At 39.3% G+C, this 15,346-nt stretch overlaps 1 protein-coding gene across 10 annotated transcripts in view; it reads left to right on the top strand.

Moving 5' to 3' along the window:
* camk2d1 (calcium/calmodulin-dependent protein kinase (CaM kinase) II delta 1) overlaps nt 1–15,346 on the top strand; it is an 80,600-nt gene that overhangs the window by 3,239 nt on the left and 62,015 nt on the right. For all 10 annotated transcript variants that reach the window (XM_058394517.1, XM_058394524.1, XM_058394525.1 and 7 more), the window contains exon 2: nt 1,134–1,228. In XM_058394517.1, coding sequence (XP_058250500.1) covers nt 1,134–1,228 — 95 coding nt within the window. The remainder of the gene's footprint in view (nt 1–1,133; nt 1,229–15,346) is intronic.

Genomic DNA, 15,346 nt, shown 5'->3' with positions numbered 1-15,346 from the left:
ATATATATATATATATATATATATATATATATATATATATATATATATATATATATATAATGTATATAAATAAAATTGCAGCGCCCTTGTTAATAATAACAGTGTTTTTTTGAATTCCAGAGCCCTGTTGAATCCTCAAATCTGATGGGTGATTAGTTTTCTGTAACAGCACAGCTCGGACAATAATGCCAGCTATAAGGCAAATCCGAGATTTATGTTGAGGTGCTCCTTTTAATCTCTTTAGGTTTGTGCAACATAATATTGATTAAATCATCTCCACCCAATAGTAGGGTGCCATGATGTCCATGTTTACTTCTATTTTATTATATTATAATATATTACTAGATCTGCTAACCTTTACACATTTGGCGTAGGAGCACCAGAGTTTGCAGCACATTAGTGTGAGAACACTCAAAAATAGGTCAAAAGTCAATAAACCCTCAACCCAACCTCACCCCACAAAACCTCCGGTCTCAACATGCTCCAGAATCACACGAGCTTCCTTGCTTTCTAACCAAGACAAATGGAGAATATTTTGAGATCAGTAATCTAAAATAAAGCCCTCCAACTGTAAAACTTCAAACTGACTCCAACTGTAGTCGAATTCCACATCATATTTATATTTACCTCAAATGATTTAGCATTTTTGGAAGGTTTGTAAACAGATAAAAAGTACATGTCTTCCTCGAATAAAGAAAGAAATTGTAATCATTGGAAAATTGGCAAATATAATACTGTGTGATGTGGTGTTACTGCAAGATAATCAGCTTTGTGCTGGTTAATGTTATCTATACTTCAGTCAAGCTGCATCAAATCCCACCACATTGAGGATTATTTTCCTATAAAGGCATATCCGGTCGTGCTTAATTCCTGACTTGGATCATGGTTTGTCTGAATACTCCATTCTGATTGGCTGGAAGATGTACATACAAACTGCACATGTAGCTCCAGTTGGTTTTATCACCATTCTAAAGCAATTAACTTGCTATGATACACAATCATAACCACAGTAACATCCAGTTACAGCTGCAAATATAGTGTAACAGCTATTGTTAAAAGTCTTTTATAGCTTGGTTGTAAGTACGAGTATCAGTGGTTTTTAAAACAGTTGTCTTCTGTCTTATACATTACAGAGGAGCCTTCTCAGTGGTGAGACGATGCATGAAAAACTCCACTGGACAGGAGTACGCTGCCAAAATTATCAACACCAAGAAGCTGTCTGCCAGGGGTGAGCTCTGAAGTCTGATCGTTTAAAGCTTTTGTTTTCTGGAGATTGATGAAGCACAGGTTTAGGAAAAAAATGTGACAGAATGAAGTATGTGCAAATGTTGCCTTTTAGTGCTATCTGAATGACCGTAAATATGAGTTTTCCACTAAGAAGTTGCACGAGTGAACCCTGAAGTCATATTTACGACCAGGAAACTGGGAAAATGGCAGGAGATTACAGTTTCTCAAAATATGAAATGCAGATAATTGTTAATGCTTGTCAGGAAATATGTGTAAATAAACATGGCATCGTCCATGTTTTATGTTCTTTCCAACAACAAAGCATGCAAGCATGACATACTCATAATTACCACTTCAGAGGTGGGAAGCAGGATTATTTCGATAGCACACGAAAGCAGAATTACATGTGGGTTACAAAATAAAAACATTTCCCCAAGTAACAAGCAGCAATGAACCTGCCGTCCATGGGTCCTAGTGCTTGAACTTGTCATTACCACTTCTGAAGTGGGAAATAGGAAATTTCTGATAGCACATGAAGGCAGGATAAGACCCAGTGTAAATATTGTTCATTCACTATTAAAGAGCCGGACTGAATGACAATTGTCTAGCAATCAAATACAGATCCCTTGAGGGGCTTTACATTCCTTAACTTCTTATCAGAATATAAATCTGTCATGATGAAGCATTTGGATCAGATAACTGAGGATCATTTTCCTTTAGTTGACTCTGTTTTGTTTAATTCCTGACTTGGATCCTGGCCTGTCTGAATACTCGATTCTGATTGGCTGGAAGGTGTGAGTACAAACTGGTGAATGTCCAGTCTAAAGTAATGTGCTGTGTAACCATGGTAACATGATGTTATAGCTACATATATATAATGGCTTTTAATGCAGTTCTGTTTTATACTAGGAATATATACCAGAAATCAAGCTGAAACTAGGTGTAATGTAATATTTTAGATAATATTCTTTTAATGTCATTAACTTAGCCTGATAGGGGAGGATTGTATTATTCAATTCAATTAATTTTTTTTATTTGTTTTTATTTATTTTTTATTATAAGCAAGAAACACTGTAGTAACATGAATCACACCTCAGACTGCTTACAGAGTGTGTATGCAAAGAATGATCTGTTTTAAAAATGGTCTGTTTTGCTCACCAAGTCTTGGCCCACACTCGATCACCCACACCATGAGCTGTCTGGCCAGCTTCCTCACCTCTCCAGCACACAGTGACTCAGTTTGCCAATGTTATGATGAGGCTGGGCACTGAACTGAGGGCTTTCACTGGCAGCTGTTTACTGAGCATGAGTGTGTGTGTGTGTGTGTGTGTGTGTGAGTGATGTCTCTTTGTTGACTCATAGTGAATCCTTAATAAGCTGCTGAGAAACTGAGGTCCTGTGTGCAAGAGGAAGGTGGCTCATCTGCTTGTCTTTTTTTTTTTGCATGAAAAATTTTTTTGCATGGTGGCTCTCACCATGAATATAGCCATAGAAGATGGCATAGCAGAAAGAAAGAAAGAAAGAAAGAAAGAAAGAAAGAAAGAGAAAAGGGTAGAGTGAGTGGTGTGTAGCAGGTGGAGTTGTGTGTGTGTGTGTGTGAGAGAGAGAGAGAGAGAGAAAGAAGGAGAGAAGGCAATGGAGAAGAGAGAGATGGAGAGAGGATGATGGAATATGGAGAGATATTGAGAGATATGGAGATGGGCTAGAGAGGGAGAAAGAGAGTGGGACCTGAGGAGTGGGATGGAATAGAGAGGAAGATGGAGAGAGGATGATGGAATATGTAGAGACGGAGAGTAAGTGTGAAAGGGATGGAGAGTGAGAGGGAGATGGAGAATATTTGAGAGAGAGGAAGATGGAGTGAGTGAGAGAGGAAGATGGAGAATAATTGAAAGGGAGATGGAGAGAGGAAGATGGAGAATAATTGAAAGGGAGATGGAGAGAGGAAGATGGAGAATGATTGAATGGGAGATGGAGAGAGGGAGATGGAGAATGATTGAATGGGAGATGGAGAGAGGGAGATGGAGAATAATTGAAAGGGAGATGGAGAGAGGAAGATGGAGAATGATTGAATGGGAGATGGAGAGAGGGAGATGGAGAATAATTGAAAGGGAGATGGAGAGAGGAAGATGGAGAATGATTGAATGGGAGATGGAGAGAGGGAGATGGAGAATAATTGAGTGGGAGATGGAGAATAATTGAGAGGAAGATGGAGAGAGGGAGATAAAGAGTAATTGAGAGGGATATGGAAAGATGGTGATGGAGAATAATTGACAATAACGGAGAGAAGGAGATGAAGAGTAATTGAGAGGAAGCTGGAGAGAGGAAGATGGAGAGTAATTGACAGAGAGATTGAAAAGGAGATAAATCTCTCTCTGTCTCTGATGTGTTGAAGGTCAGCTGAGAGACTCAGTGGAGGGATTCCCCACATTTCCCAGCTCTGTGCTCTGAATAGAAATGAAGCTCAGGTACACAACCTGTCTCTACTGGGAGCCTTCAGTACTGAGCCACAGAGCTGGATCTTGACCTTACTCTCAGACCCTGTGTGTGAGAATTAATGACAGAACAGTTAGTGATCGTTACCTGTGATGTAGAAAATAATGAATTATAAGTGCAACAAAATGTAACTCCATCTGCGTGCTGAAGCTTGAATTTTGATACTCACATCATTCCAGACACGGTTATTTCAGAGCTAGTAGTTTATTCAGTTTGCACTTTATAGTATAGATGAAGTATACATTAAGTTCTCTCACATTCATGATGTTTACCAAGCCTGTCTCTTGCTAACCCACCAATCACAGGTATTGGATTTGACCCTGCTCTTTGCCTGAGGCCTGTTGGATTTTTCACCAAGTGTAGTTTTGGTTTTATTTTGAACTACTATTTTGAACTGTTCCTAATTTTGTGACTTCTTTAATAAACAAGAAGGTGTTCGCCTTTGTGATAATCGTTTTATATATATATATATATATATATATATATATATATATATATATATATATATATATATATATATATATATATATAATGCCTCAAAACCAAACCAGCACAAGCGATCATTGTGCCATGTTATATTCAGTTGTAGTGTTGAATAAATAAAATGACACGGAGGCGCTTGACTTAATCTTCATGTGAGGGGCGGGATAAGAAAGATGGATTGTGAAATTGCTTGTGTGGGTTTTAAAATGACCTGAAGGCATAACGAATGAACATCGGAATTGTAGAAGAAGCTTTTTTTAGGTAGTGTTTTATCAATTTCAGTTCAATTCAAAGGAGCTGTATTGGCATGAAGAATTGAATAATGCATCAGTGAAGTGTTTATATGGGCAAGGAATAAAACATGAACGGAGAACAGATGATAAGATGAACAAGGGAAGATAAAGACAAAACTAAAAAAAAGGGCTATGAGTTGTGTGTGTGTTTGTGTGAGTAAAAGAGCAAGACAAAGGGAGAAAGATTGAGAGAGGGAAGATGAGAGAAATGATGAAGAGAGTGAAAAGGAAAAAGTTGGAGAAGGAGAAAGATAAGAGAGAGAATGATTGAGAGAGTGTTTGTGCGTCACTATTATTTTCTTGCAGAGCATTTGACTTATTCTCTCTAATATATCTGATTGCAGAAGATTAAGCCTCATCCTATTTTATATATATATATGTGTGTATGTGTGTATATATATATATATATATATATATATATATATATATATATATATATATATATATATATATATATATATATATATATATATATATATATATGAAGAAACTTTATTAGTTAATCTTAATCTGATTGGGAAACCGATGTTCTAAAATCCAAGCCGTGAATGAAAGTCTGCATAAAGTCTCCTCGTCTCCTCGTGTCTTAAAACTCTTTAATAGTTATAAAGCACTTTAAAATCCATAGACATTCTCTTGCCTTCAGGGAGCTCAATTTGGGTCACCACCTGAGAATGGTGACTGGAATTGAGAGCAGCTTCAATCATTTTTGTCAGCCTTTAGGGTAATCCGACTCGCTAACCTAGACTACTTTTGGTGTTTTTTTTTTTTTTTTTGTATAACTTAAAAGGATTAATCACTTTCCTTCCCTCGGGTGTTCCCTGGTCCTCAGAAGACACGTTGATGCCCCTGAGGTTTGTAAACCAGCAATCTTCCCTGAATCTGTTGGCTTTGGTTTTAGCCTCAGGATCTATTTGGTTATATGCATATGTTTGGTTATGTTGCCTGGACTTATGATAGCAGTGGACAAAAAACTGATCGTTTATTCTGGTTAATTGATAAAAGTGATTTCATTCAACCTGCTTGAAATTCCTAGTACAGTGCTCGATTCCTGGATGATCATATGGAAGCCATGCACTGTAAACTATAATGGCCTCATTATTTTATATACTGCATATATTATAATGGCTCACTAAGTTATGTGAATTTACACCGAACAGGCATAACATTATGATCACTGACAGGTGAAGTGGATAACACTGATTATCTCCTCATCATGGCACCTGTTAGTGGGTGGGATATATCAGGCAGCAAGTGAACATTTTGTCCTCAAAGTTGATGTGTTAGAAGCAGGAAAAATGGACAAGTGTAAGGATTTGAGCGAGTTTGACAAGGACCAAATTGTGATGGCTAGACCACTGGATCAGAGCATCTCCAAAACTGCAGCTCTTGTGGGGTGTTCCCGGTCTGCAGTGGTCAGTATCTATCAAAAGTGGTCCAAGGAAGGAACAGTGGTGAACCGGCGACAGGGTCATGGGCGGCCAAGGCTCATTGATGCACGTGGAGAGCAAAGGCTGGGCCGTGTGATCTGATCCAACAGACGAGCTACTGTTGCTCAAACTGCTGAAGAAGTTAATACTGGTTCTGATAGAAAGGTGTCAGAATACACAGTGCATGATGGGTCAGGGCTGTTTTGGCAACAGAAGGGGGACCAACACAATATTAGGCAGGTGGTCATAATGTTATGCCTGGTTGGTGTATTTCTTCCCTTTAACACAAGTTGTCATGACACGTTTTGGATAAGTCAGTTTTACCGGTTTGCAAAAATTCAATTAAATAATCCATTGTCTTGACCGCTTGTGACTAGAAACAAAGCTTATCTTTAAGATTTTACTCACATTCTCAAGGCGACTTTCATTTCTAATTTTAACCAATTTGATGTCTTATAGTGTGTGTGGATTAGAAATTGATTAAAGGATTTGAGTTACTAGTTATCTAGTGGCCTTGCAATAGTTTCATGTACCAGAGAGTTTCATGTACCATTTGAGAAGCCTCTGGCTCTGCCCTCATCAGAAGAAGCTTATAGACTTGTTTATTTGATTAGTAGTACTTAAAGTGATTTTCAGATTACCTTGCTTGGTCTGACTATTTTTGTTTTATGTTGTAGTGTTCGACCCAGACGTGTCTGTTTTGGGGCAAGAAACATTTTTTCTTTTTTTTGAACATTGAATTTCTTTGTCATGTCGCACTTCACGGTGGTACTTCAAGTTTGGCTTTAAGAGCTTGTAGTTGCTATGGGCAGTAATTTGATTAAAAAGGTGGCCTATGTGCTTTTTCATAAACCTTGTCAAATCTGAATGCGTTATCTTCAGCCCCTAATATTCTGTGTATGTTTTTCCCAACAGAGGAAAAAACGTCTCGCCCTCAAAGCCTACATTGTCCTGACTAATTTTATATCAGACTTGCAGCAAGAATATCATTCCTTTTTTTCTACTCGTTGTCAGTGTATTGGTAAAATGGTTTAGGTAACACAACAACATATTGTTCAGTCTACTCAAAATGCTCAAAAAAAATCCAAGGACCAATATTAGTGCCATTGTTTTGTGAGAAATTACACAAGCGTGCATCAGATTTCATTTTTGTCTAATACATTTAGAATGAGTGTTCTGTTTTAAGATCACAAACACTGTAGAGTTGTTGCTATTCTAAATAATATAAAGTTTGCCCTAGTCAATAAAGTGGTAAAGGTATTGAGATCAGGCGTATGATCTGAAAACACTAACAAGCACATGGGCAAAAGCCAGTGATGGCTATAGATGGAACATGTATGAGTAACACACACTGAGGGAATTGCACCGTGGCCATGGTAAATGAGATGTGTAGAGAGGCGAGTGAGGTTTTTTTTGATCGGTAGAAATAATATGTTTCTGTCAAACACTGAATTCACACTGACATGTCCCAAAGCTTTTTGGCTGCATCCTGGGAGTTGTCGGATTGAGTCACAGTGCACATGCTACTGACGTGAACGGTTTTAGCAAGTGAAATTAATGTCCAAATGTGCAGTGAATCACAGGGGACAGGGGCTAGCTGAATTTGGACTGGCTGTAATTACGTCTGAGCTCAGTAGAAGCGTGATGTGAGACGGTGGATTAGAGAAGAAACAGCCTCGTTTGTGTTACTGCAAATCACTGCACTGTACTGCCACCTCCCTTTGCTGTACTGCCCCCTCATTTGCTGTACTGCCTCCCCACTACACTATATCACATCTGTTGCTCTGTCACTCTGTACTTTCCCCAAATGCACTGTACTTTCCCCCTACTGTGCTGTCTTGCCCCACTTCCCCCACTGTGCGGTATTGACCCCCTCCCCAACTGCACTGTATTGCCACCCCACTGTGCTGTATTCCCCCTCTCCCCACTGTTCTGTACTGCACCCCTCCCCCCACTGTGCTGTATTCCCCCTCTCCCCACTGTTCTGTACTGCACCCCTCCCCCCACTGTGCTGTATTCCCCCTCTCCCCACTGTTCTGTACTGCACCCCTCCCCCCACTGTGCTGTATTCCCCCTCTCCCCACTGTTCTGTACTGCACCCCTCCCCCCACTGTGCTGTATTCCCCCTCTCCCCACTGTTCTGTACTGCACCCCTCCCCCCACTGTGCTGTATTCCCCCTCTCCCCACTGTTCTGTACTGCACCCCTCCCCCCACTGTGCTGTATTCCCCCTCTCCCCACTGTTCTGTACTGCACCCCTCCCCCCATTGCGCTGTATCTAACCCCCTCCCCCCACGGTGCTGTATCTAACCCCCTCCCCCCACTGTGCTGTAATGCACCCCTCCCCCCACTGTGCTGTAATGCACCCCTCCTCCCACTGTGCTGTATCTAACCCCCTCCCCCACTGTGCTGTAATGCACCCCTCCCCCCACTGTGCTGTACTGCACCCCTCTCCCCACTGTGCTGTATCTAACCCCCTCCCCCCACTGTGCTGTAATGCACCCCTCCCCCCACTGTGCTGTAATGCACCCCTCCTCCCACTGTGCTGTATTGCACCCCTCCCCCACTGTGCTGTAATGCACCCCTCCTCCCACTGTGCTGTATCTAACCCCCTCCCCCACTGTGCTGTAATGCACCCCTCCCCCCACTGTGCTGTACTGCACCCCTCCCCCCACTGTGCTGTACTGCACCCCTCCCCCCACTGTGCTGTACTGCACCCCTCTCCCCACTGTGCTGTATCTAACCCCCTCCCCCACTGTGCTGTAATGCACCCCTCCTCCCACTGTGCTGTAATGCACCCCTCCTCCCACTGTGCTGTATTGCACCCCTCCCCCACTGTGCTGTATTGCACCCCTCCCCCACTGTGCTGTATTGCACCCCTCCCCCACTGTGCTGTATCTAACCCCCTCTCACACTGTACTGTACTGCCCCCCCCCCCGTGCTGTACTGTCCCTCCACTATTCTGTATTGCCTCTCCCCCCCTTCCCCCACTGTACTTCTCAGGTGTGTTCATTTCTGTGCCATTTCTCACTGACAGCAAACCAAATACCGACATGTTTGTGTTGCTCTGAAAGGATGCTGTATGCCTGCATGAAAACAGAGCCCTTTATTATTATTGAAATCTATAACTACATGATCAGATCAGGACCAGCTCACATTTTTGGAGGGTTTTTAGCAGAAACATCTTTTAGAAGGGTTTGCATCTAGTCTTACATCTCAGTGTGGTATTTAATGTGATATTGAACAGGCAGACACTTGTACATTTCTGTAAGGATGTGAATTTGCTTTTATAAGTGGCTCTGTCCCTCTGAATTCCTGCCTGGCTTTTTTTTTCTTCAGCATTAAAGTGAGTCATCAGAGAATACGTCAAAGGGGATGGAGAGATTAAGCATTTTCAATAACCGCCAGTCTTGTGTATTTTATTTCAGTACTTCAGGTTAGAACACAAAGTGCACAGAAATTCACAAACTCTCCTGATTTGTTTGTTTCTGTGCATTCATATGTAAATGCGAGCTTTTATGCATGCATGTGTTGGATGTTAGGTTAGGATAATCTCACATGAATATCTGTAGACTTGTACTTTAAGTATCTATTTAGTTTCACTTGATAGGCCACAATTAGCAGAACAATGTTTGATATACTTTTTTTCTTCAAAGTTTATTCCTCATCTCCTTATGTCAAAAGCAACACCATACTGTACGTGCTGACTTTCTATGAGTTTCCCTTCCATAAGCACACATCTCATTATATAAACATTCTCATTAGCTCTATGTTTAGCTCGTTAGACAGGAAACCACAGCTGGACCCATGCATGAATGAATAAATGAATGAATGGTACTGTTACACCATAGGCAGGTGTACTCATGTGATGTTTTGTTTCTCAGCAGAATTCAGATCAAGAAACGGCTTCGTGTGTGTTCTTTAGTTTCACACATTAAGTAAAACAGAATGCTGTCTTGTTCCTCCTTATTCTCTGTGACCAAAATCCACATTTTGGACACACACACCAAGCACAGCAAGTGCACAATAATAAAAGGAGAGAAACATCAGAATGTCTTGTTGCATTCCTAACAAGAGGTTGTGTGGGATTCTGTTATAGACCCCTAGGGTTTGGTATTTGGCCAGTAGAAAATTTTCCCACAAAAATAGCTCTTTCCTTGTAGATCAATGAACCTTTTATATTAAAGTGGTTCTACACCGATTAGCCATAACATTATGACCATCTGCTTAATATTGTGTTGGTTCCCCTTTTTGCTGCCAAAACAGCCCTGACCTGACGAGCCACTAGATCCCTGAAGGTGTGCTGTGGTATCTAGCACCAAGATGCAGATCCTTTAAGTCCTGTAAGTGGCAAGGTGGGGCCTGCATGGATTGGACTTGTTTGTCCAGCACATCCCACAGATGCTTGATTGGATTGAGATCTGGGGAATTTGGAGGCCAAGTCAACACCTTAAACTTGTTGTGCTCATCAGCCTTTGCTCTCCACATGCATCAATGAGCCTTGGCCGCCCATGACCCTGTCGCCAGGTTCACCACTGTTCCTTTCTTGGACCACTTTTGATAGATACTGACCACTGCAGACCGGGAACACCCCACAAGAGCTGCAGTTTTGGAGATACTCTGATCTAGTTGTCTAGCCATCACAATTTGGCCCTTGTCAAACTCACTTAAATTTTTCCTGCTTCTAACACATCAACTTTGAGGACAAAATGTTCACTTGCTGCCTAATATATTCAATTCTAGATACAAATTTTTCATAAATTTTTTTGTTGAGATCAATTTAACTGTTTGAATTTGCTGTATCTTTTTAGTCTAAATTTGTAAGATTTGCACTCCTCTACCTCTACAGGACTTTGCATATGGATGTTTTCTATTTTAGTAATGTAATATTAGTAATATTGTAACTAAATTTGTAATTTATGCCTACTTTCTTATGTCCTTAATTCATGTCAGGATTCAACAATAATGATATTTATAATAATAATAATAATAATAATAATAATAATATTATACTTATAAATGATTCTATAAGAACACTCATATTACCCCACTGAGTTCTTTTCAGTAAACCCTTCAAAATGGTTCCATAAAAAGGTTCCACATATGAAGGAAGTGATAGAACCATTTTAAGTTAGGTTTTAGAACCATTTTGTTTAAGAGCATGGGAGGGAATTTTAAAATGACTCAAATGCCCACTGTATTGTGCGTGGGAACTAATTTGTCGAAAACAAACATTATTGGCATTTCCAATTACTAAGCAAACTCTGACTCTGTGTGAATGGGGTGAGTGAGTCATGTGCACACATGCTGCCTGGCTCCAAACTCATCTGTGGCACATTACACATAGAGCACATTTACTAAGAGCGAATTTCCCCACAAGTAGTTTACAGGTTGCTCTTGGCACAAGAGCAGAAATAGCGACTAATTATTTAACCAGCTGTTAATGTTGTTGGTTTCCTTATAAATTTGCAAAGATGCAGAACAGCTCTTGACACTCTGTGATTAAAACCTGCTGCTAAATAGGATTTTGGGTATAATCCAGTTAATTCACAAATATCTGCTTGGAATATATAGCTATTACACTCTGCAACGGTAACATATGAGTTGAATAAATATAGGTAAGGTACTTTAGTGTCGTTGTTTCATTTCACTATGTACTGCGTCAGCTATATGTGGTTGAGATGACAATAAAGCATCTTGAATCTTGAATTGTATACAATACGACAGCAAAAAGCGACAATTAAACATAACACTTTGACAGGAATTTAAATTAAGAATTAAGAATAAATCAGTAGAGTATTTAAAAAATATACAAAATTTCATTTACTGTGGATGAGGTGAGTTCATGGGTAGAGGTATTGGGGGCAGCTACAGCTTTTGGGAAAGAAGGTGCACTTCAGTGTTTGTGTAGGATTCAATGGTCCTGTAGCTCTTTCAGTAAACATAATGTTCTAGAAGAATCTTGAGTGAGAATCGAGAAGTATTTGACAACAAAGAATTCCTGTATTTCCTCAAGAATTGAATAGCAGCTCCAGTGCAACGCTAATACGGCATTGTGTTTGCGTTCTGCGACATTGAGACCTACCACAGTGCCCCATGGCTAAGCACAGCATGGGCACGCTAAAAATAGCTCTTTAATGTCTAGAGAGTGCAGTGAAGTGAAAGACACTGATGAATATATACAGGGGTTTTGCTCGAATTCTCTCTGAAGGAATCCTTCACGCCTTGTTTGCGTCGTTCTCCCTCCTCCTGCCTTTCTCAGTGGCAGATCACATCTGTCTGTGTGGGAGTCTCGTATGTGACGAGACATCCTTCAAACAGCGAGAGCGTAACAAACATATTCCTGCGTTCACGTTTCTTCACTTCCTTCCCTCTTTAAGTGTTTTTTTGTGAATTTCGGAAGGTACAATTTGTGATCTGAAATGAAATGTTCAGACGCGACCACTAAAATATTAAAGCTGGATTTTCATGGATTCATTTTAAGGCCTGAAATAAATCTTATCATCATTTGTCTCTCTTTAGTTTCTGCCTTTCTATTTATGGACGTCGAGACCATGGAGAAATCCACTCAGCCTGCCAGATGATATAGAGGCAGCGAGAGAGATGGATGGATGTGTATTATATAACCAGAAATTTCTCTCATTCACAAATTCAGCAGAATGTGAGCACAGACGCTGGTCATTTTCAGTCTTATGATATCTGTGTTGCTCTTCTGTTCTTCTCTGCTCACAGAAATCATAGACCATTTGCAGTTTAACAGTCATGCTTTGTTTTTTTGTTTGTTTTTTTTCCTTGTGTTTTCCTGAAATGCACATACAGATAAGCTGGAGATAATAGGAAAGCTCATAATAATAGTGTAGCCATCTGCTACACATCATAATGACTTGGAAGACTGTTTACTTTTAACAAAGTGTCTGGAAAAGGCCAGAGTGTGTTTTCCCCAAGGAGCCATCTCTACTCTGTAATGAGCTACAAATTGTCTCTCTGACTGTCTCACTAGACATTAAGACTAAATGTCTTGTAATTGTCCATTACATGTTTCTGCATTTAAAATGATGAAGTGTTTCTTGTGCAAGCAGCTTATCAGTTTTCAGTGAAACAGTCAAGTCAGCACTTTGTAAATTATTTGTCAGGAAAATGTACATTAAATTAATTTTCAGTCAAACAGTGATGCACTACGCGGTTGGTAAATATTTACAGATTTCCAACTGTTTTCTGTTCTCTGTCATTTTCTGTTAAAATACATATCTCCAAGCGTTATTCTTCAATATTGTTATTATTCATAAATCATTCAGATGTCTGATTATCAGCTTCACCATATGTTATTACATTGAGAGCTCCCACTTACTAGCATATACTCAACACACTGCAGCTTTTACTTGCCCAGCGGCCTCGCAAAATATATGAGGTTTTCCACCTCCTGAACAGGACGTAGGATTCAAAATCTTCATTAAGGGAAATCCAGTAATTGTTGTCATAGCGTGGGTCAAGACATGGGACACGGCTAACAACACAGCGACGTGGGAAAACAGGAACGTAATCAAAAACCAAACAAATAGATTTCTAGAAGGTGAAGGTTCTGAATTGTTGATGCAAGATAGTGCTTGTACAGTAATCCCCTGTTTATAGCGGGAGTTACGTTCCAAAACCACCCGCGATAAATGAAAATCTGCGATACATGGACGCCACCCCCAAATGATTTTTTTATTGTTTAAGCCGTAAATTACCCTCCCACACTCTTTAAACACACACAGAAAACATATAGCAAGATGAATTTTGGGTAAATTCATAGAAATATCACATTTATAGTGAGTACTGTATGTATGTATGTTCCTTGCCAGAAGCCTTAGTAGGTGCAGAGTGTTTAGGCGACATAATGGGGCTTGCAGAAAAAACGTAAAAGTACAGCGTACACAGAACAAAACGAAACACTCGGGACAATGACACGAGAAGAACTGGGATGATGGAGAATTCCCCAACTGCACGCATAGCCAGCGGCCAATCACAACCGTGATTAAATGAATGGGGCATTCCGATTGGTCAGACTAATCAACGATAAGCTGTACAGTATTTGATATATTATTAACAGTTTACTTTATTTTAATTAATGTTTATATTTTGTAATTAATAATTATATTTCCATTAATAAATTACCTTATTTAAACATAAAAACAATTCACTATGAGGTTTGCGGATACCACGATATACCGGGAAAATCCGCAAAGAAAATTAGTTATGTTCCAAATAAAAATCTGCTAGATACCGGGACCGCGATATATAGGGGGATTACTGTACTACAACATAACACAAACTTTGGTAACTGACTAATAGGATTAGCAGAATTTGAGAGCAAAATTAAAACGAGAGATGAACTTAAAATAAAAAACTGGAAGGAAAAAAAAACAAAAAAATTTTTTTTTTTTTTATAAATATTTGTACAATAAAACTGATTTTCATGAGGACTTTTTAATGAATTTTGAGTTTAACAGCAACCAGATTCTATTAAATCCTAGTCATGAGTTTGCTGAAAGTTTTTTTGGTTTTATTTTTTGACACCAGGATGAAATATTTAATTAAAACTGAATCCACACTAAAACAATTCTGAACGGTTGGTTTATAAGGTTTTGGTCAGAGAGCATATTTCATTACATCAGATTGTATTAAGAATGATTAGGTTCTTAGTTATGACACTATCACATGTATTTACTCTTAAAGACTAACTTGGTACTAAAGCAAAAGTGCTGAAAGTGCTGTAATAATCATACAGTTGTTTATCTAATCAATTTGAAATGATTTATCAGCTTTGTGTTAGATGAGGAAGAAAGTCCACAGCAAGTCAATAGTAAGTCTTTGATGATTAGTAACAGAGCAGCAAATCTGACCCCTCGAGCTGATAATATGTGTAATCCATAACCATGTGGCCAGCTGTGTGTGTAATGCTGCAGTCAGAAATGTCACAGAAAAGATTAGGAACTCAAAATGTGAATGAAAAGTGGCTCATGGGACATTTATGGAACATTTTCAGTCAGTAGACACAAATGAATTATTTGATTGCCGCAAGTCCGATATAAAATTAGTCAGCACACTGTTGGGTTTCAGTGTGAGATGTTGGGATAACCTTACACAGAGTTTTAGTAGTTGAAAACGGTGTCCTTAAATTATAAATACTTATGTACAACCACTGGGGTTACTCAGAGAACAGAAATGGGTTTGATATCACCATTTATTTGAAGAAACATTTGACTGAAAAACAAAAACGTTTTTTTCTATGAAGTTATTCCCGTTATTAGGCTAGGCTAAAAAAAAAAATAACAACAGAAATACTTATGAAACACTGCAAATTCTTAAATCCCTGAGTGTCTACTTTCATATGAGCCATTAATAACCATAGTTGAGTGTAACGTGACAAAGAAATTCAATG

Source organism: Hemibagrus wyckioides, linkage group LG07, assembly GCF_019097595.1.
Source record: "Hemibagrus wyckioides isolate EC202008001 linkage group LG07, SWU_Hwy_1.0, whole genome shotgun sequence".
Taxonomy (NCBI): domain Eukaryota; kingdom Metazoa; phylum Chordata; class Actinopteri; order Siluriformes; family Bagridae; genus Hemibagrus; species Hemibagrus wyckioides.
Note: the sequence above shows the minus strand (reverse complement) of the source record. Positions and strands in the feature narration are given on the sequence as shown.